The sequence below is a fragment of the Gigantopelta aegis genome, chromosome 2 (assembly GCF_016097555.1).
Source record: "Gigantopelta aegis isolate Gae_Host chromosome 2, Gae_host_genome, whole genome shotgun sequence".
NCBI classification, from domain to species: domain Eukaryota; kingdom Metazoa; phylum Mollusca; class Gastropoda; order Neomphalida; family Peltospiridae; genus Gigantopelta; species Gigantopelta aegis.
In genome coordinates, this window is record NC_054700.1 from 16,324,682 (window position 1) to 16,348,635 (window position 23,954).

At 39.4% G+C, this 23,954-nt stretch overlaps 1 protein-coding gene across 1 annotated transcript; it reads left to right on the forward strand.

Annotated features, from left to right (window-relative positions):
- The first annotated feature begins 186 nt into the window (after nt 1-186).
- On the forward strand, nt 187-20,345 carry LOC121377080. Its single transcript, XM_041504950.1, has 9 exons — nt 187-193; nt 1,281-1,505; nt 3,567-3,782; nt 6,857-6,913; nt 9,372-9,497; nt 11,140-11,259; nt 16,666-16,809; nt 19,380-19,723; nt 19,853-20,345. The coding sequence occupies exons 2-9, from the start codon at nt 1,319-1,321 to the stop codon at nt 19,856-19,858; spliced, it is 1,200 nt and encodes a 399-aa protein (XP_041360884.1). The 5' UTR covers nt 187-193; nt 1,281-1,318; the 3' UTR covers nt 19,859-20,345.
- The last annotated feature ends 3,609 nt before the right edge of the window (nt 20,346-23,954 follow it).

Genomic DNA, 23,954 nt, shown 5'->3' on the forward strand with positions numbered 1-23,954 from the left:
TGGATTTATAATATTTCTTGGTAGAGATCACTGGGGACGAAACTTGTAGGTCACCTATTACACAAGGTTTAGATCACTTATGATAGCGACCAACTTCAATAGCTAAACTATGTGATAAGTGAATCAAGTGAAGGGTATTAGGGGGCAGGATATAACAGCTTGGTGTATTTGTAATCAATGCAGGGTATAACAGGTCATTTGTAATTAAGGGCAGGGTATAACAGGTTGGTGTATTTGTATTTAAGTGCAGGGTATAACAGGTTTGTATTTGTAATTAAGAGCAGGGTATAACAGGTTGGTGTATTTGTAATCAAGGGCAGGGTATAACAGGTTGGTGTATTTGTAATTAAGGGCAGGGTATAACAGGTTGGTGTATTTGTAATCAAGGTCAGGATATAACAGCTTGGTGTATTTGTAATCAATGGCAGGGTATAACAGGTTGGTGTATTTGTAATTAAGGGCAGGGTATAACAGGTTGGTGTATTTGTAATCAAGGTCAGGATATAACAGGTTGGTGTATTTGTAATCAAGGTCAGGGTATAACAGCTTGGTGTAAGGGGTATAACAGGTTGGTGTATTTGTAATCAAGAGCAGGGTATAACAGGTTGGTGTATTTGTAATCAAGAGCAGGGTATAACAGGTTGGTGGGTATAACAGCTTGGTGTATTTGTAATCAAGGTCAGGGTATAACAGCTTGGTGTATTTGTAATTAATGGCAGGGTATAACAGCTTGGTGTATTTGTAATCAATGGCAGGGTATAACAGCTTGGTGTATTTGTAATCAAGGTCAGGGTGAAGCTTGGTGTATTTGTAATTAATGGCAGGTATAACAGGTTGGGCAGGGTATAACAGCTGGTGTATTGTCAATGTCAGGATATAACTGGTTGGTGTATTTGTAATCAATGGCAGGGTATAACAGGTTGGTGTATTTGTAATCAAGGGCAGGGTATAACAGGTTGGTGTATTTGTAATCAAGGGCAGGGTATAACAGGTTGGTGTATTTGTAATCAGGGGCAGGATATAACAGGTTGGTGTATTTGTAATCAAGGGCAGGGTATAACAGGTTGGTGTATTTGTAATCAGGGGCAGGATATAACAGGTTGGTGTATTTGTAATCAAGGGCAGGGTATAACAGGTTGGTGTATTTGTAATCAGGGGCAGGATATAACAGGTTGGTGTGGTCCTTAACCATATGCCTGACGCAATATAACCGTAAATAAAATTGTGTTGAGTGTGTCGTTAAATAAAACATTTTCTCCCTTCCTTCTTTTTTTCCATAGGTTTCACTGGAGCCACAGGTAGCCCTGGTAACCAGGGTATGACTGGCTTACAAGGCGATGCCGGCGCCACTGGATTTACTGGTGTTTCTGGAGCTAACGGCCACACGGGGCCTGCAGGTCGTGTTGGGCCAGTAGGAGCTGCTGGTGCTACAGGTGCACGGGGGAGAGATGGAGACAGAGGAGCGGATGGAATCACTGGACAGTCTGGCATGCATGGAATAACAGGTAAATTATATTAAATATGACTTTGAATGTTTCACGTCCTAGGGGCGTGATCATTTTAATCCTCCTTGACACACCTGAATTCTACATCAGGAGCACAGGTGCGTGTGAAGAATCTTCTTCAGTGGGTGTCTGGATTGTGGCTAGCAAAGATTTTAGGGGCGGTATGGTGTCATGCTCCCCAGGAAAATACATTAAATGAAAAACAATGGTGTGCATGCGTGGTCGATCATCTCCTCTAAACACGCGCCTAAAACATCCTAACACACACTAATACATTACCTCTAGGTAGTTTGAAAGAGGCTGTTTAGGTCTACCCTACCCAATAATTTGATACAGTTTAAAATTATCATATGCTCGTATAAAACCACTCGTCTGAAACTGTAGAGTTTTCTCCAAAAACTGTCATATCTGGTATCTACACTTTCGTCAAATAATTATTTCATTATTTAACTTTGAGAGCTACATGTACATACCCAGAGTTTGTAAATTTATGAAATAATTTTCCGTTTGGTAAAAACGCATCTTCATGACAGGCTCCAAAGTTTAAAAGAAACCGATGTTACACACTGCATTATGGGAAGCGCATTATCGCGGGGCCCAAACAGGTAGATTCGGTATGGGTTGCAAGCCTTCCTTAAATAAATGGGGGGGGGGGGGTTCCGATAATGGAAAAAAAACACCTTTTTTTTTTTTTTTTTTTTTTTTTTTTTTAATTGTCCCCAGGTCATTTTGACGATGCCAGGGTTGAGGTGCCCTGATTCATCGCCTCACAGAATATGAATTAGATTATACACGCTAAATACTGGAAGTACATACACTTTGTGGTAGTATGCTGATTATAGTAATCGTAATACTTATACAAATAATGTACATGGTGATATATTTAATATTAATGCATATGTACATGTAGATAGTAGTATTATAAATGACTAGTTAATAGAAATATATTTAAATATGCTGGTTGATGTAATGGGGACATAAAATAAATATATAAGTTTAGAAAGAAAGAATATTAAAAAGAGAAGTTATAGTAGGTAATTATAGTGATAAGTGATAATGTCCAAATTCACATCAAGTGCTCGCATGATAATTGTTTCTATTATCTTCCATCAAATTACTTTCTTGACTGAAGAGTCATTTCCATGGTGCCCAGATTGTATTATACTCTTCATATTTACAGTTTTTAAAAAAATATATTTTTCTATTTCGTATTTATTTTTTAAAAAGTTTTGAGCAGCTATTATATTTATTTCATTTTTTTCCATTTTTGTCTTGTATATATAATATTTAATCAGTTTATAAATATGTCTTTTATATCACCTATTTGTCCAAATAATAAATAAAACCCCACTTAACTTTAAGCTACGTCGCACTTTAGGTAGTTGGACAAGGGAGACAACTTGATATAAAACATCCACATCTTAAGTTCGCAACTCATGCCTGTTTGTTCTTCATTAGACATTTATTGACTTATCATTTTCAAAATTTCTACCTTAAACTATACTACTAAACTTTTGCAAGGGATATTTGGAAAAAGTATGTCAAGAAAAGCAATTTCCTGTATTGTGTTCCTTGGATCATATATCCAAGTATAGTCATGTATTACTGAGGCGATTCATTGGACATCCAAACCACATAGATAACAGGGGCATGACGTAGCTCAGTGGTAAAGCGCTGGCTAGATGCACGGTCGGTCTGGGATCGATCCCCGTCGGTGGGCCCATTGTGATATTTCTCGTTCCAGCCACTAGTGCACCATGACTGGTATATCAAAGGCCGTGGTATGTGCTATCCTGTCTGTGAGATGGTGCATATAAAATATCCCTTGCTACTAATTGAAAAATGTAGCGCATTTCCTCTTAGACTATATGACAAAATTACCAAATGTTTGACATCCAATAGCCGATGATTAATAAATCAATGTGCTCTAGTCGTGTCGTTAAACTAACATTGATAACATATTCAACAAATTTAAGTTGAGCGCAAACTGTTTATCATGACATATATTTTAACATCCCTAGCGAAAGATGATAAGTATATTTAATTATTTTAAATTTCCAGGACGGACAGGGGCACCTGGCGCTCAGGGTATTACAGGAAATGCCGGAGCACGTGGTTTTAACGGAATAACGGGAATGACTGGTCAGTTCGGTCAGCGTGGCCAAAGAGGTCCTACTGGTGTTACTGGGATGTCCGGACAGTTGGGTCCTCGCGGCTTTCACGGAATAACAGGACATACTGGACCCAGGGGATTTGCAGGACCCCAAGGACCCGCAGGTACTTTATCTAGTTATCGAATATAAAGTCATTGCTTCATGCTCGGTTTTCAGGACATAAAAGTGAAAGAATAGGATTAATTGTAAAAATAAATTATATATGTGCTATATTTCTGAAGGGGTAAACTCTAAGAATGGGTAAATTCCATCAAGTTATGTTTACTGATATAGTTTTCTTACATGTCGGTTATGAAATACTAAGTGTAGAAATCGTCCATACAGACGTGTTTATCGCCCAATGCAGGTCTGCATTAGCGAAAATGTAGCGAGTTTCCTTTGATAACTATGTGTCAGAATTACCAAATGTTTGACATCTAATAGCCGAATAGCCGAAATTATTAAATTATTACCCAATTAAAGGGGCAGTCTCATATTTTCACAATGACCATAACTATATATATATAACTATATATAACTATATAACTATATATATATAACTATATATAACTATATAATATATATATATATATATATATATAACTATATATATATATATATATATATACTCTTCAAAAAAAGAAACGCAAAAGGGTACAAATGGGTTATAACTCCGATTTTATGTTTCCTACCGGTTCATGCTTTGTGAATATAAGGTCATTGCATGTCCCAAACACATTCCCACGGTTACATTCGATAAAACGCAGCTACTGTACAATAAAGTTCCAAAATGTGAATATTCGCAAAAACGCAGCCACGTGCAAACCATGTCACCACTGCACTTGCGTTGTCTGCACGTGCGTTGTCTGCACGTGCAACATGAACACCGACAGTATAAAAGTGCAGGGTGTTCGCTTGCCTGGCCTCTGTATCTGGCCGACAGTTGACAATCCAGGACATGCCACGTCTCAGTGAACCGCAGAGAAACAATGCCATCGGCCGACTAGACGCAGGCGAATCCAGAACGGCCGTTGCCAGGGCATTCCATGTGTCCCCAAGCACCATCTCCAGACATTGGGACCATTACCAGCAACATGGATCAACACGTGACCTCCCTAGATCCGGTCGACCACGGGTCACTACCCCCGGGCAGGACCGCTACATCCGGGTACGCCACCTTCGGGAACGATTGACTACTGCCACCTCCACAGCCGCAGCAATACCAGGTTTGCGCAGGATATCCGACCAGACCGTACGGAACCGCCTACGTGAGGTAGGAATTCGTGCCAGACGTCCAGTTCGAGGTGTCATCTTAACACCACAACACCATCGACTCCGACTGCAGTGGTGCCAGATTCATCGACAATGGCCTCAACTGCGATGGAGACAGGTGTGGTTCAGTGACGAGTCCCGATTTCTGCTCCGACGTCATGATGGAAGATGTCGCATGTATAGGCGTCATGGTGAACGTTATGCGGCAAACTGCGTGCAGGAAGTGGACAGATTCGGCGGGGGTAGTGTCATGGTGTGGGCAGCCATCTCACACACTGGCAGAACTGACCTGGTCCACGTGCAGGGCAACCTGAATGCACAGGGCTACATTGACCAGATCCTCCGGCCACACATCGTTCCAGTTATGGCCAACGCCAACGCAGTGTTCCAACATGACAACGCCAGGACTCACACAGCACGTCTCACAACGGCTTTCCTATAGAACAACAACATTAATGTCCTTCCTTGGCCATCGATATCACCGGATTTGAACCCAATTGAGCATCTATGGGACGAGTTGGACTGACGCCTCCGACAGCGACAACCACAGCCCCAGACCCTGCCCGAGCTGGCAGCAGCCTTGCAGGCCGAGTGGGCCACCATCCCCCGGGACGTCATCCGTACTCTGGTTGCTTCAATGGGCAGGCGGTGCCAGGCAGTTGTCAACACACGCAGAGGCCACACCCGGTATTGACTCCAGATGACCTTGACCTTGGTGGTGTGTCCTATCACTTACTCACAATGGACTAGAGTGAATTGTGAACAATCCTGCAACATTTGGTAATTATCGGACTCACCATTCAATAATTAAATCAATTCTCCAAATGTTACGACAATGTGGTTTTGCGTTTCTTCTTTTGAAGAGTATATATATATATATATATATATATATATATATATATATATATATATATATATATAATATATATATATAATAATAAATATATATATATATATATATATAATATATATATATATATATATATATATATATATATATATATATATATATATATATAATAAATATAATAAATATATATAATAATATATAATATATACTTTTTTTTTTTTTTTAATTTTTTTTTTTTTTTACAAAATGTAAATATTATACCTTAACTTGCACGCCTATAAACACAATGCTGGTTAATACATGTACATGTCATCGGTTTAAATTTTAATTGCATTTTCAACCAAACAAAAATGGCTACTATTTGAATGGACACTTGTTAAAAACCCGATCTATATTTTCTATGCACTTAATATTGTTTGCCAAGGATTCTTGAGGAAACCACTATTTACGCCAAGTGGCGTCTTATTACAATTTTGATATCATTGAGTTAATTATGTAATGATTATCAGCGGGCTTGTTATTCATCACAGATAATGTACAAATAGCGTAATATTAACCTTGCATATTTGAGAATGACCATTTAATACACTGGTATCATTTCCAGCCAGTGCACCACGACTGGTATACCAAAGGCCGTGGTATGTGGTTTAAAAGACCCCTTGCTACTAATGGAAGCCTGCAGCGGGTTTCCTTTCTAAAACTTGTCAAAATTACCAAATGCTGGACATCCAATAGTCTGATTAATAAATCAATGTGTTTAGTGGTGGTGTTAAACAAAAAGGACTTTTAACTTTAACTTTATTAAGGTAATTATTTAAACTTCATCTTAATCGATTTCCTTTTAAACGGCCAGACATATTAGGTATATAATAGGTATATAATATATATGGATATGTATATGTACATTGTATATGTATGTGTGTATGTGTGTCTTTAGTTGATACATTAGTATCGCTGACAAAGGTCTGAACAAAACTTTGGAATAATGACATATATAAGGGAAAACTATCCAAAACTGTTTAAATGAAATCAGAATAGCTCCTGATTTTGTTTTAATTTTCACTTGTTTGTTTCAGGTCACATTGGACACACAGGTGTCTCTGGACCGGTCGGCCAGCCTGGAAGCGATGCAGGTTTGGATTATTTCCATAAGCGTACGAGACAGGGGGCAGGGGAACCTACCACCCCCCCTCGCTAGTGCTCGAGCAAAACCTCAAATTCGGGCAAACATGACAACAAATATTCTGGCAAAATGTGCTACCCTGAGACCTTTTTACCATGTATTTCCGTCATTCTACCCTCAAAATCAGTTGTAATCCATGTAAAAATGCGTAGTGATTCGTTTGCAATCCTACATAGCTGTTTGGCAGTAAAGTTAGTGTGAATAATTGTTATCTAGATTCGGGCATTTCCATTTAATAAGGGCAAAAACCAGTCTGGCCCACTACAAAAATGGGAGCCCGTACATCTACGATTATTCCACGTTTGTTAACGTCTAATTGTATCTCCCTAACAACGAGCTCATGCACATTTTTAAAATTATGTAACAAAGACCATGGTATGTACTATCCTGTCTGTGGGATAATGCATATAAAAGATCCCTTGTTTCTAATGAACCAAAGAGTAGTAACTCATGAAGCGGTCGCAGCAGGTTTCTTCTCTAATCATCTATGTGGTCCTTGACCATATGTCCGACGCACAGTGTTTTACCGTAATTACAATTTGTTGTCAGTCTTTTTATTTTTTGAAAACTTCTTTAGGTTGTTGGTTACTGTTGATAAAGGCGGAAGGCCATAGGTAACACTTCTCGAAGAAACCCACTGTTTACACTGCTTTCTGGGTTTATTTATTTTTCTCCATCACAATTGGTGTTCCACGTGTATATAAACAGCTGTCATACGTATTTATGCTCTACCTAAAAGTGCATATAAAAGATCCTTCGCTACTCCGCCGAGTATCAAGGCCAAGTGCCGAAAACAAATTAATCGATATTAAAGACACCAACTAATCTTGTAACTTACATTTAGATGTCAACAAATATTTTTTTATTTTTTTATTTCTCAGTTTGAATAATTTAATAGAATCGCTTTGTAATTAGATCAAAGGTAAAGTTGAACCTTTTTAACGGTCCATCTCTTAATGTTTAAACGATGGAATCCAATGGACGATAGACGTATGCATACAGTTTATGTACATTGCTTACAATGTCATAAAAACTACAAGTTTTATCGTTTTCTAAACAATTTCAAAGCTGATAGTGCTTTAATACAAGGGCATGGAGGGGAGGGGCGTGCAAGGAGGATATGCCCACATTTCCCCCTGTTATTGTGATGAGATTTAAAATTCTGTATTTGAACACCTGAAATTCAAAATTTTTACAGGGGAGCATGTATTGGGTTTAGGGCCTTTGAGCCCACATGTGTCCCATGCCCCGTGCCGTCGCACTAACAGTGCCCCATCCCCCACTTTCAAATAAAACTCTGCGGGACCTGTAACATATACTGACGTCCACAAGAAACTTTACATATATTAAATTTGAATAATTATCATTGCTAATTGAAAAGCACCAATTTCAAAACCACCATACAAATTCTTTGCATGTACTACGAAGTGCATTGTGGTGTTTAGATAATTGGCTTCATGCAGTCTAATTAAAATTAGCTCCACTATTACATGTGGATCTAACAGCAGCCCGTTGGAGCTCATGTCCAGTTGAAATTTTATTCGACCATCAAAACCTTACTTGCAAAGTCATGCCAGTGATTTGAAAAGAATTTGAAAATATTCGGGATTATGCCGAGGGTATACGAAATGATTCGGGTGAATTGCGAAGTATGCCGGAAACTAATTGCAATATAAAATAAACCGGGATGGTATAGCCATAAAATCTGTTTATACTAGTATACAATCCAGAGTTTATTGCTGCACTTACCCCCCAGTTTTTTCAATGTTGAAATAGACCAACTAGTTCGCCCGATATTTTTAGAATTTGTATGCTCCCGAATAACGCTATAAAAGGCGAAGTGTAATTGGTCGATATTTAAATTATTCTTTAGAGATGAAATGTCACCTGGACATGGGAGTCCACGCAATGCTGTTAGATCTACTGGTAGACCCAGTAGAGCTAATTTTAATCAGATTGGACTTCATGATACTTTCATTTCCCACCGTTTATTTTCTCTATCATACAAGGGGGCGGAACGTAGCTAAGTGGTACAGCGCTTGCCTGATGCGCGGTCGATTTGGGATCGATTCCCGTCGGTAGGCCCACTGGGCTATTTCTCGTTCCAGCCAGTGCTCCACAACTGGTGTAACAAAGGCTGTGGTATGTGCTATCCTGTCTATGGGAATGGTGCATATAAAAGATCCCTTGCTGCTAATCGAAAAGAGTATTCCATGAAGTGGCGACAGCGGGTTTCTTCTCAGTATGTGTATGGTCCTTAGGCATATGTCAGATGTCATATACCCGTAGATAAAATGGTGTTGAGTGCGTCGTTTCCTTCCTATCATACAATTTTCAAGTCTTGTAAAGTTTCTTTTCGACGTCAGTATACGTATTAAAAGTTATAATAAATAATTTTGTATCCACAGACCACGTGTATTGCAACTTTACTGACGTGACACAGTGCGACCACTACTGCGTCAACGCGACATCAGGATACGAGTGCAGGTGTTTCCCGGGCTTTCAACTTCAAAACGACTTGAGAACATGTGTCGGTCAGTTTTCCTATCTCTTCATGTAATGTGTATATTTTATTTTCTAAGACACTTTTAAGTGGCGTGACAGGTGGCCACAGGGTCCATGCTCCAACCTAATCAAATCTTCTTTTTACTGTATTGGTTTATAAAATCATATATACATAGTGCGGGTTGCCCCCCACCCACCCCATCTCACCCACCCCGATACAGATTGCTCCCCCCCCCCCAATATAGCATGATGGCTACGCCAGAGCTAAAACTATGTCAAAAAGACTGTCAAAGTTTGACAACCAATAGCCGATGATTAATAAGTCAATGTGTTCTAGTGGTATCGTTAAACAAAACAAACTTTAACTTTCTTTATGAGCAACCGGCCTCGGTGGCGTCGTGGCAGGCCATCGGTCTACAGGCTGGTAGGTACTGGGTTCGGATCCCAGTTGAGGCATGGAATTTTTAATCCAGATACCGACTCCAAACCCTGAGTGAGTGCTCCACAAGGCTCAATGGGTAGGTGTAAACCACTTGCACTGACCAGTGATCCATAACTGGTTCAACAAAGGCCATGGTTTGTGCTATCCTGCCTGTGGGAAGCGCAAATAAAAGATCCCTTGCTGCCTGTCGTAAAAGAGTAGCCTATGTGGCGAGAGCGGGTTTCCTCTAAAAAAATCTGTGTGGTCCTTAACCATATGTATGACGCCATATAACCGTAAATAAAATGTGTTGAGTGCGCCGTTAAATAAAACACTTCTTTCTTTCTTTCTTTCTTTATGAGCATGTCATTTACAATGTTGAGTGTTACATATGTAATATTTTATTTAAAATGTTATTGGATATACCGGTATAATACATATTTATAGCTCTTTGTTTAGATTTGTTTTTATATTGATACATACAAAAACACACAAATACATTCTCGTTCCAGCCAGTGTTCCACAACTGGTGTAACAAATGTCGTGGTATGTACTATCCTGTCTGTGGGATAGTGCATATAAAAGATCCCTTGCTGCTAATCAAAAAGAGTAGCCCATGAAGTGGCAACAGCGGGTTTCCTCTCAATATCTGTGTGATTCTTAACCATACGTCGGATGTCATATAACTGTGAATAAAATGTGAGTGCGTCGTTAAATAAAACATTTCTTTCTTGCTTTCCCTTGCTGCTAATTGAAAAGAGTAGCCAAGTGGCGACAGCAGGTTTCCTCTCAATATCTGTGTCGTTCTTAACCATATGTCTGACGCCGTATAACCGTGAATAAAATTTGTTGAGTGCGTCGTTAAATAAAACATTTCCTTCTTTCTTCCTTGACATCCAATAGCTGTTGATTAATTGATCCAAACCCAAACTTGTTTTTCCTTTATTTAAGCACATAAAAAGACATTGTGGTATTTCTTCGGGGTAGGCGTGAGATTGGGCATACAAAAGATCCTTTGCTACTAACGGAAAACTGTATGGGGTTTCCTCTCTATAAGACTGTCAAAATTACCAAATGGTTAACATCCAATGGCCAATAATTAATAAATCAATGTGTTCTAGTGGTGTAGTTAAAAAAACTAAAACTTTAACTTGTTTTTATCGTGGCAGACAACTAACCACCTGACTATTTCCAGCATTGAGTAAAGTCTTAACAATTTAATGATATGTTTTTACAAATCTATTCTCCAGATATTGACGAGTGTTTCACTGTAGGCCCCTGTGAGCAGCTCTGTAAAAACACTATAGGCGGGTTCCAGTGCAGCTGTCGAGTCGGCTTCAAACTCCAGAACAATAGCAGGAACTGTGAAGGCAAGTGGCACACTCAGACCTTGCATTTTAAGGTGCGCGGGTGCGATCACGCTCGGACAGCACACGTAATTTCAATTTGACGAGTGTGAAAAACAGCGCACGTTACTCAACAAATCGTGCACGTAAAATAGATGGGTATATTTATTTTCACTATATACGAAAATCAACAGTTTTCATAGCTCATTTAGCTGATAGGAAGGTCCTTTTATTAACACAATAAAAAATAAAAACATGGCGGTGGCTTCCATTCAGTCGTTAAACTGGTATTTCTCTTTGTTGAACAAATTGGAAAATACTGGTTTAATAGACAATTTTGTAGACGTACCAGTCAAAATCCAATCGGAGCTACACTGCCTATTTTATTTATTTTGGAGAGTGGACACACTCCTTACCAAATAAAATGCCATAGGTGGCAATGTTAACGTATGTGGTGAAAAATGCTATATCCATAATGCAATTATTGACCAAAGTATTGTGAGGGTGGGACGTAGTCCAATGATAAAGTGCTGATGTGATGAGTGATCGGTCCTAGGATCGATCCCCGTCAATGGACACATTGAACTACATCCCGTTCCAGCTAGTGTACCATGACTGGTATATCAAATGAAGTGGTATGTGCTATCCTATCTGTGGTATGGTGTATATAAACGATCCCCTGTTATTAATGAAAAAATGCAGTGGGTTTCCTCTTTAAGACTGTCAAAATTACCAAATGTTTGACATCCAATAGCCGATGATAATACACCAATATGCTCTAGTGGTGTCGTCAAACAAATGTCAAAATTACCAAATGTTTGACATCCAATAGCCGATGATGAATACACCAATGTGCTCTAGTGGTGTCGTCAAACAAATGTCAAAATTACCAAATGTTTGACATCCAATAGCCGATGATGAATACACCAATGTGCTCTAGTGGTGTCGTCAAACAAATGTCAAAATTACCAAATGTTTGACATCCAATAGCCGATGATGAATACACCAATGTGCTCTAGTGGTGTCGTCAAACAAATGTCAAAATTAACAAATGTTTGACATCCAATAGCCGATGATGAATACACCAATGTGCTCTAGTGGTGTCGTCAAACAAATGTCAAAATTAACAAATGTTTGACATCCAATAGCCGATGATGAATACACCAATGTGCTCTAGTGGTGTCGTCAAACAAATGTCAAAATTACCAAATGTTTGACATCCAATAGCCGATGATGAATACACCAATGTGCTCTAGTGGTGTCGTCAAACAAATGTCAAAATTACCAAATGTTTGACATCCAATAGCCGATGATGAATACACCAATGTGCTCTAGTGGTGTCGTCAAACAAATGTCAAAATTACCAAATGTTTGACATCCAATAGCCGATGATGAATACACCAATGTGCTCTAGTGGTGTCGTCAAACAAATGTCAAAATTAACAAATGTTTGACATCCAATAGCCGATGATGAATACACCAATGTGCTCTAGTGGTGTCGTCAAACAAATGTCAAAATTACCAAATGTTTGACATCCAATAGCCGATGATGAATACACCAATGTGCTCTAGTGGTGTCGTCAAACAAATGTCAAAATTAACAAATGTTTGACATCCAATAGCCGATGATGAATACACCAATATGCTCTAGTGGTGTCAAACAAATGTCAAAATTACCAAATGTTTGACATCCAATAGCCGATGATGAAATCACCAATGTGCTCTAGTGGTGTCGTCAAACAAATGTCAAAATTAACAAATGTTTGACATCCAATAGCCGATGATGAATACACCAATGTGCTCTAGTGGTGTCGTCAAACAAATGTCAAAATTACCAAATGTTTGACATCCAATAGCCGATGATGAATACACCAATATGCTCTAGTGGTGTGAAACAAATGTCAAAATTACCAAATGTTTGACATCCAATAGCCGATGATGAATACACCAATGTGCTCTAGTGGTGTCGTCAAACAAATGTCAAAATTACCAAATGTTTGACATCCAATAGCCGATGATGAATACACCAATGTGCTCTAGTGGTGTCGTCAAACAAATGTCAAAATTAACAAATGTTTGACATCCAATAGCCGATGATGAATACACCAATATGCTCTAGTGGTGTCAAACAAATGTCAAAATTACCAAATGTTTGACATCCAATAGCTGATGATGAATACACCAATGTGCTCTAGTGGTGTCGTCAAACAAATGTCAAAATTAACAAATGTTTGACATCCAATAGCCGATGATGAATACACCAATGTGCTCTAGTGGTGTCGTCAAACAAATGTCAAAATTACCAAATGTTTGACATCCAATAGCCGATGATGAATACACCAATATGCTCTAGTGGTGTCAAACAAATGTCAAAATTACCAAATGTTTGACATCCAATAGCCGATGATGAATACACCAATGTGCTCTAGTGGTGTCGTCAAACAAATGTCAAAATTAACAAATGTTTGACATCCAATAGCCGATGATGAATACACCAATTTGCTCTAGTGGTGTCGTCAAACAAATGTCAAAATTACCAAATGTTTGACATCCAATAGCCGATGATGAATACACCAATGTGCTCTAGTGGTGTCGTCAAACAAATGTCAAAATTAACAAATGTTTGACATCCAATAGCCGATGATGAATACACCAATATGCTCTAGTGGTGTCAAACAAATGTCAAAATTACCAAATGTTTGACATCCAATAGCCGATGATGAAATCACCAATGTGCTCTAGTGGTGTCGTCAAACAAATGTCAAAATTAACAAATGTTTGACATCCAATAGCCGATGATGAATACACCAATGTGCTCTAGTGGTGTCGTCAAACAAATGTCAAAATTAACAAATGTTTGACATCCAATAGCCGATGATGAATACACCAATATGCTCTAGTGGTGTCAAACAAATGTCAAAATTACCAAATGTTTGACATCCAATAGCTGATGATGAATACACCAATGTACTCTAGTGGTGTCGTCAAACAAATGTCAAAATTAACAAATGTTTGACATCCAATAGCCGATGATGAATACACCAATGTGCTCTAGTGGTGTCGTCAAACAAATGTCAAAATTAACAAATGTTTGACATTCAATAGCCGATGATGAATACACCAATATGCTCTAGTGGTGTCAAACAAATGTCAAAATTACCAAATGTTTGACATCCAATAGCCGATGATGAATACACCAATGTGCTCTAGTGGTGTCGTCAAACAAATGTCAAAATTAACAAATGTTTGACATCCAATAGCCGATGATGAATACACCAATTTGCTCTAGTGGTGTCGTCAAACAAATGTCAAAATTACCAAATGTTTGACATCCAATAGCCGATGATGAATACACCAATGTGCTCTAGTGGTGTCGTCAAACAAATGTCAAAATTACCAAATGTTTGACATCCAATAGCCGATGATGAATACACCAATATGCTCTAGTGGTGTCAAACAAATGTCAAAATTACCAAATGTTTGACATCCAATAGCCGATGATGAAATCACCAATGTGCTCTAGTGGTGTCGTCAAACAAATGTCAAAATTAACAAATGTTTGACATCCAATAGCCGATGATGAATACACCAATGTGCTCTAGTGGTGTCGTCAAACAAATGTCAAAATTACCAAATGTTTGACATCCAATAGCCGATGATGAATACACCAATATGCTCTAGTGGTGTGAAACAAATGTCAAAATTACCAAATGTTTGACATCCAATAGCCGATGATGAATACACCAATGTGCTCTAGTGGTGTCGTCAAACAAATGTCAAAATTACCAAATGTTTGACATCCAATAGCCGATGATGAATACACCAATGTGCTCTAGTGGTGTCGTCAAACAAATGTCAAAATTAACAAATGTTTGACATCCAATAGCCGATGATGAATACACCAATATGCTCTAGTGGTGTCAAACAAATGTCAAAATTACCAAATGTTTGACATCCAATAGCCGATGATGAATACACCAATGTGCTCTAGTGGTGTCGTCAAACAAATGTCAAAATTAACAAATGTTTGACATCCAATAGCCGATGATGAATACACCAATTTGCTCTAGTGGTGTCGTCAAACAAATGTCAAAATTACCAAATGTTTGACATCCAATAGCCGATGATGAATACACCAATATGCTTAGTGGTGTCAAACAAATGTCAAAATTACCAAATGTTTGACATCCAATAGCCGATGATGAATACACCAATGTGCTCTAGTGGTGTCGTCAAACAAATGTCAAAATTAACAAATGTTTGACATCCAATAGCCGATGATGAATACACGAATGTGCTCTAGTGGTGTCGTCAAACAAAACAAACTTTAGTCTTTTTAGAGGTTGTAATATACCAAATAAAATTTGTACTGTACCCTTACAATACTGTAACCCTACCCACAAAGTATCAGTTGAAGAAAGTAGAACGTTTCATGGTTCATTTTCAATATAAAGGGTATGTTTGGTAACACTCCTAGTTTCCCCCAAAATTGTAGTAGTTAGTTTTACAGGTACCCCATACTAGCCACCCATACATGTTTCAAGCATAAAGACTACTTTACATAGTGTCACTGGATGAAATACAATTGCCAACATTTACTGCCCAGGTTTTTGTTTACAACTGTTAAAGGGACATAACTTAGTTTTAACCCGTGAAAATTAACACTAAGTTTAGTTAATCTACAAACCTGAAACACAGATGGATAATGTTACAACTGAGTGAAACATAAGTCTGTGACTTAGAAATGGTGAAATACCCTCTGAAAACGGACCAAAAACTCGACTTCATAACTGTTACTTCTCAGACGCACGTGCGTTTTTTAAAATATGAGAAATGCATTGTGTGATATTAAAAACATCAGGATGACCAAAGACACTTCGAATGTACGGAAATTGATAATCTAAACAATAAAATCTAAGTAAAGTATGATTTCAGTTGTCAAAAACGGCTCTAATAGTAAAAAAAAAAATACTTTAGTGTTTAAAAACTAGGGTATGTCCCTTTAAATTTATTATCACTGGCATGATTAGCAGTATTAATACAGTGAGCATTTCAATATGTTAACGTTTAGCTATGAGGTATGGATGGCACTGCATCTATATGTACCACGTGGTTAGGCCATCGGTTTACAGGCTGGTAGGTACTGGGTTCGAATCCCAGTCGAGGCTTGGGATTTTTAATCCAGATACCGACTCCAAACCCTGAGTGAGTGCTCCGCAAGGCTCAATGGGTAGGTGACCATATGTTTGACGTCCAATAGCCGATAAGATAAAAAAAAATCAATGTGCTCTAGTGGCGTCGTTAAATAAAATAAACTTTACTTTACTATATGTACCAATGTATAAATACAGGTAAATACTAGTGTATGCTATGCCATTTTGCGTAATTTGTGTAATTGTTGTTGTTTTTTGTTTGTTTTTTGGGTCACAGATATCGATGAATGCAACTGCCAGTGTGCTAACAAGAATCCCTGTCAAAACGCCGCAGGTTTCCTGAGTATGCCGCTTTGTATCAATTCAATTGGCTCTTACAGTTGTGTGGGACTCCGATACTCACTTGGCAATATGAGATTTGGTAAGTTACATGTTTATGGAGAGATAGAAAGAGGCGGAGGGATGGAGAGAAACATGCAACCTAGCTACTTGTAACAGTCCGTTGGCCAGAACAAAATAATTTTAAAAAGTTCCAGAACTAATGAATTGGCTCTCAATTCTATAATGAATAATGCTACATCTGTACAAAACCATATTCCCATATCAAAATCGTATCTCTGTACAAGGCAGTTGAAAGGGTGTTAGGGAAAGTAGTGATTTCTTCCATGATCTACTATCAGGTGCTCGGGGCGGGACGTATCCCAGTGGTAAAGCGCTCGCTTGATATGCAGTCGGGTTGAGGATCGATCTGTCGGTGGCCCCATTGGGCTATTTCTCGTTTCAGCCAGTGCTCCACAACTGGTGTAGCAAAGGTCGTGGTATGTAATATCCTGTCTGTGAGATGGTGCATATAAAAGATCCCTTGCTGCAAAAGAGTAGCCCATGAAGTGGCGACAGTGGGTTTCCTCTCTATATCTGTGTGGTTCTTAACCATATGTCCGACGACATATAACCGTAAATAAAATGTGTTGAGTTCGTCGTTAAATAAAACATTTCCTTCCTTCCTATCAGGTTCTCGTCCTCGGATTTCACTCGTTTAAAAGCATACTGTCACGGATTTAAGGACCTTATTTCTCTAAAAATGGATAATAAATAAATATTACATTAATTGTTGAAAACCAAATCTAGCTATCGCATCACCTTAACTGAACCATGATGGAGTGAAATCCATGTCATCCCTATCGGCAGTTTTAGTTTTTCAATTATTGATCATTGCCATATGTCACGGGGATCCTATAATACCCGTAACTGAATGAAACACACGATTATCCAAATATCTCTCCTAACTGTATATCTATTAGATCTCTCTGTAACGGGCAGTTATACCCACGTGGCTCGTCTCTAGGTATGATCAGAGATAAGATCTTATATAAAGTATATATAATATAGCACGTTAGTTCTCTAGAAAACACAACATAAACACAATACACTTTGGAATCTGTATTAATACTACGCTGACAAATGTACTGCTGCAGTATTTAATTAACAACAAATAATAATAACAACCCAGAACTGATCACTTAATTAGTTAATCTCTAGGCGTCTAGTTTACACAATATTGTAATCACTTCACCGTGACACAACACCCACACGTGTGATAATTGAGAAACGCTTCCAGGGGAACTTAATTAATAAAGGAATTACAACTCTATTCCTAACTGGTTAATTTTTAATTAACACTTAACTACTCATTCAGTAACCTTGTAATACAGAAGTAATACTGGTACCTATCACAATAAAGACAATAACCTACAGTTTACCTAGGTCCTCTAGAATGACTGGTTAAGCTTTATATATATTAGAACAGTGAGCCTACAGTTTACTGCGTCAGATTACCGGCAGCACCGTCTAAATAATATTGGTATAATACAGTATTAAAATATTTAAAGTCACATCATTCACATCAAGGTTATACACAGAGCAGAAATAAAATATTTACCAGTCCGGACGGACAACGATCCCCTGGAGCCTTCCTTTTGTTTCTCCCCGATATCTCTAAAACCCTAGCTATTTATCATAAAACCGAATATCACCTGGGGGTACAACGCGGTCCTCCCCCTATCAAGTGCTATTTCCACAGCGACCAAGCCGGCATATTTTTCTTAGATGGCCAGACTTGCTAAAACCTAGTCGCCAAAATCACGGTCGTAAAAACCGCACTCGCAGAGGTATTACGTAACAAAGTGCCCATCTGGGCTTAAATGCATATTGGAACTGCACACGGCCCTCTAAAACAATTAATATCGCCACAGGCGAAAACAAAATTAAGAGCATGTTCCGTCACACCATAATTCAATTATTTGGAGTATGGTGGTTATGAAGATGGTTGAATAAAGTACATTAAGGGACAAATCAAATTATTTTTGTTTAGGTAATGCTTTGTTAGACCAGTCCATCAAATAGGTCAGTGGTCTGTGACAATATGCCATTAAATTCATACCATCTCTCAAGACATTATTTTAACTTAAGAGGGACAGGATTTAGGTGTTCGTTGAGTGCTCGCTTGAGGTGCTTGCGTCGATGGATCCATTCAACTTATTGGATTTATTCTCGTTCCAACCAGTGCACCACAACTTGACAATAGAATAGAATAGAATAGAATAGATGTTTGGCGACAAACTGGACAAAGACCGTGGTATGTGTTTTCCTGTCTGTGGGAAAGTGCATAATATAAAAGATACCTTGCTGCATTGGGAAATATGTAGCGGGTTTCCTTTGATGACTACGAGTCAGAATTACCAAATGTTTAACATCCAATAGCCGATGATTAATTACTAAGTGTGCTCCAGTGGTGTCATTAAACAAAACATACTATATGTTAACTTTAAAAAAAACCTTAATTGTAAATAAAATAACACTTTGTTAACAAAATGCCATCGGGTTGGGGACGTTGTGTGCTGACATGTCGTTAAACTTCCATTCACTCCTTCTACTTGAAGACAACATGGGTTTCTTTTGTTTCTCTACAAAATCTTATCTCTTCATTTTCAGACTCTGCCCAACCCGTCCCCGCTGTTCTTGGTCAGCCTGCTAACTCCGCCCTGCAGAATGACGACGTCGGTGCCGTCAACACACAGGCTACAACTGTTTCCCTGTCCACGCACGTCTTGACCATTCTCGTCGGAATTCTGCTAGCGTGCGTCGTACTCATAGCTGTCGTCCTCATCATCCTGGCGATAAAAGCACTCGGGAGATCGCGGCAGGACCGCCAGGCTGACAAAAAGGGTCAGAGACAAGGACAGGGATGTAGAGGTGGCACCGAAAGAGCTAGAGATCCAGAAGCAAGAGCAGTCGGTGAACAGTCGTATGTGCAAGGGCCATCTTCGGTGATGCAGATATGATTCAGTGCAAATAGTCTACACAAGGCCGGTCCTAAGACTCGCCATCTTCGGTGATGCAAATATGATTCAGTACAAATAGTCTACACAAGCCGGTCCTGGGACAAGCTATCATCTTTAATGCAGATATGATTCAGTGCAAATAGTCTACACAAGGCCGGTTCTAGGACAAGCGATCATCTTTAATGCAGATATGATTTAATGCAAATAAGTCTACACAAGGCCGTTCCTAGGACACATCTTCTGCGATGCAGATATGATTCAGTGCAAATAGTCTACACATGGCCGGTCCTAAGACACTCAACTTTTGCTGCTTTAAAACTAATAAAATTGTCCGCAGCAACGCGCGGCCTACCCTAAAAGACGGACCTGCATGTATACTAATATTTATAAATACATATATTTATTTTTTGTAAAATATATTTTGTAATTATATATAACTCCGATATTGTGCTAATGTTTTATATTTTGTTCTTTACTGATCTTCTTGTTACTATTGTCCTGTCCTGAAAAAAATTTAAATATGTGTTTATATTATACAGATAAAATACTGTATTCATACAGTGTGTAATTGTAAAAATGTTAAAGATGTTGAATTTATATTAAAAATTTATTTATACGGTGTTTACATATATCCGACATGCGTTCTTGTGTTTTGAAATAATGTTTGTTTTGTTTAACGACAGCACTAGATCACATTGATTAATTAATCATCCAGTAGGATGTTAAACATATGGTAATCAAGAGAAAATCCGCTATATTTTTCCAAATGCAGCAAGGGATCTTTTATATGCGCTTTCCCACAGACGGGAAAGCACATACCACAGTTTTTGTCCAGTTGTGGTGCACTGGTTGGAACGAGAAAAAATGGATCCACTGAGGTGGTTCGATCCTACGACGCAAGCACCTCAATCGAGCACTCGACCGACTGAGCTAAATCTTGCCACAAAATAATGTTGGCTACCATTTTAATAATTGTTGCCCGATTAAGCAGACGCGTGTGCAGAAACATTTTCAGAGTGGGGGTGGGGTTTTAGATTGTCGTGAGCGGATGTTTTTAGAGGGATCGGATCGTACCGTCATGCTCTTCAGTAAATAAATTTAATTACCTCTGCTTGGAATGGGGGGGGGGGGGGGGGGGGGGGGAGCACAGGCAGAGAGTAAGCTTCATCACATGAACATTGTTTTTACGGTTATAAGTCTAAATGGACCTTCAATAGTGACGAGAAAATAGACTGGACCAAAATGTGTGTTTTTTTTTTTGTTTTTTTTTGTTTTTTTTATATATATATATATAAACTTTATCGTTGAGCCCGGTGGCAAAATGTAGTAGTAAAGCTCTAGCCTGATACGTTCACAGCATAGGATCGATCCCCGTCGATTGGGCCCCATTGGTGTATTTCTCGAACCAGTCAGTGCTCCACTACTTATGTAACAAAGGCCGTGGTATGTACTCTACTGACTCTGGGATGCTGCGACCGGCGTCGTGGTTAGCCATCGGTCTACAGGCTGGTAGGTACTGGGTTCGGATCCCAGTCGAGGCATGGGGTTTTTAATCCAGACACCGACACCAAACCCTGAGAGTGCTCCGCAAGGCTCAATGGGTAGGTGTAAACCACTTGCACCGACCAGTGATCCATAACTGGTTCAACAAAGGCCATGGTTTGTGCTATCCTGCCTGTGGGAAGCGCAAATAAAAGATCCCTTGCTGCCTGTCGTAAAAAGAGTAGCCTATGTGGCGACAGCGGGTTTCCTCTCAATATATGTGTGGCCCTTAACCATATGTCTGACGCCATATAACCGTAAATAAAATGTGTTGAGTGCGTCGTTAAATAAAACCTTTCTTTCTTTCTGGGATGCTGCATATAAAATAATTATTGTTGTTAATCGGAAAAACACCGGCCTCGGTGGAGTCGTGGTAAAGCCATCGGACATAAGGCTGGTAGGTACTGGGTTCGCATATCGATACTGGCTCCCACCCTGAGCGAATTTTAACGACTCCCATGTTGATGTGTAAGACCATTACATGGTATTCTCTCACCAACAGCTAACCACTTTACTCATTGTCCTGGACAATCCAGATAACTCAGGTGTGTGTCCAGGCCAGCATACTTGAACCTTAATTGTATGTAAGCACACAAATACGTTGAATGAATTATCTGAAAGAGTAGCTTGGCAAAAGCGGGTTTCCTCTCGTTATCTGTGTAGCCCTTGACCATATGTCGGACGTGATTTAACCGTAGTTAAAATATGTTGAGTGCGTCGTTAAATAAAATAATCGTTCCTTTCCTTTATCGCTGAGCACCGCCCCCCCCCCCCCCCCCCCCCAATAGTTTCCGTCAAGGTACGCCCTGCTGTGAATGAAAAGGCTGCGCATGTAACGGATTAATCGCACCTTAAGCTAGAAAAATCACTGACAGACCTGTTGGTGACAGACGAGGTGGTGCGACGCCCAGTCAATAACTGCGAAGTAAACTATTCGTGTACTTAATTATAAGGTCATATTTAGTTAAACAGGGGCATTTGAAAACTAGGATGGCAGTCTTCGTATTGCACACCATAACATGCACACGCACACGCGCGCCCCACCTCAGTCGCTTGAGGTGGTTGCGTCGGTGGATCCATTCAAATGATTCTTTTTTTCTTTCGTTCCAATCCGTGCACCACAACTGCACAAAGGCTGTGGTATGTGCTTCTCGGTCTGTGGGAAAGTGCATATAAAAGATCCCTTGATGCATTAGGAAAATGTAGCTGGTTTCCTTGCCGTGTCAGAATTACCAAAAGTTTGACATACAATAGCCGCTGAGTAATCAATGCGCTCCAGTGGTGTTGTTAAACAAAACAAACATTATTTTTACTTTAAAGAAAATACATTTTAAGGACACCCCAGCAAATGGTTATTGGGACAGGACGATACACACCACGGGCTTTGAAGTACAACTTATGGCGGACTGGTTGGGACGGGGGAAAGCAAAATTCAATCTACAGACGGCGATCGATCGTATGACCCCCACAATATTGAAATTTAGACCGCCATTCAACTGGGGTTGGCCTGAGTCAGTGCTCCACAAGGCTCAATGGGTAGGTGTAAACCACTTGCACCGACCAGTGATCCATAACTGGTTCAACAAAGGCCATGGTTTGTGCTATCCTGCCTGTGGGAAGCGCAAATAAAAGATCCCTTGCTGCCTGTCGTAAAAGAGTAGCCTATGTGGCGGCAGCGGGTTTCCTCTAAAAAAAAACCCAGTGTCAGAATGACCATATGTTAGACGTCCAATAGCCGATAATAAGATAAAAAATCAATGTGCTCTAGTGGCGTCGTTAAATAAAAACAAAATTTACTGTCGACTGGAGTTGGAGGGAGGGAGGGAGGTGCAACGCGAACTCTCGTTCCTCCAGCTTCAGAGTTTTGGTCACAGTGCCTACCTATCCCCCCCCCCCCCCCACCCCCACACCACACAACACCCACACACCCCACACCCCTCGCTTCAGTTTGTTTTGTCTGACGGCACCACTAGAACCCATTGATTTTATTAATCATCGGCTATTGGATGTCAAAAAATTTGGTAATTATTACATATAGTCTTAGAGAGGAAACCCGCTACATTTGTCCTTTAGTAGCAAGGAATCTTTTATATGCACTATCGCTCAGACAGGATAGCACATACCACGGCCTTTGATATACCAGTCGTAGTGCACTGGCTGGAACGAGAAATACCCCCTCCCCCCTCCTCCTCTGGTTCCACCAAAGTATATCCCGCCCCAAATGCTTCTCGAATCAACGTACTGGCGTAAGATAATCGGATTCCAGTCAATCTGCTATTGTAGCCGCGTAGTTTCCACCTTTCGGTGGTTGTCCACACATTGACGAGCTCGCAAGCCGAGGATTCCGCTCGTTGACACGAGTCGTGCACGCGGTGTGGGGTACATTCAACAATCTCGGGTTCATTCGTTATACCGACCTTGATTCACGTGGACGTGTGTAATGCATGTATCACGGAAACTTAAACATATGCACGGGCATGGAACACTAGATATACTTTATAGGGTTGGATCTCTATTTTTTTATCATGCTTTAAAGGGACATACCCTATTTTTTAAACACTAAGGCATATTTGTTTACGATTGTATCCGTTTTTGATCACTGAAATCATACTTTATTTAGATGTTATGGTTAAGATTATCAATTTCCGTACGTTCGAAGTGTTTTTGGTCTTAATATGACAAA

What these genes read in the sequence shown, in the direction of transcription:
- LOC121377080 (XM_041504950.1), top strand. Translation starts at nt 1,319, where the DNA reads ATGACTGGCTTACAAGGCGATGCCGGCGCCACTGGATTTACTGGTGTT. An exon ending in CGACTTGAGAACATGTGTCG is followed by an intron (nt 9,498 to 11,139) that starts GTCAGTTTTCCT and finishes TCTATTCTCCAG; the next exon opens with ATATTGACGAGTGTTTCACT. An exon ending in CAATAGCAGGAACTGTGAAG is followed by an intron (nt 11,260 to 16,665) that starts GCAAGTGGCACA and finishes TTTGGGTCACAG; the next exon opens with ATATCGATGAATGCAACTGC.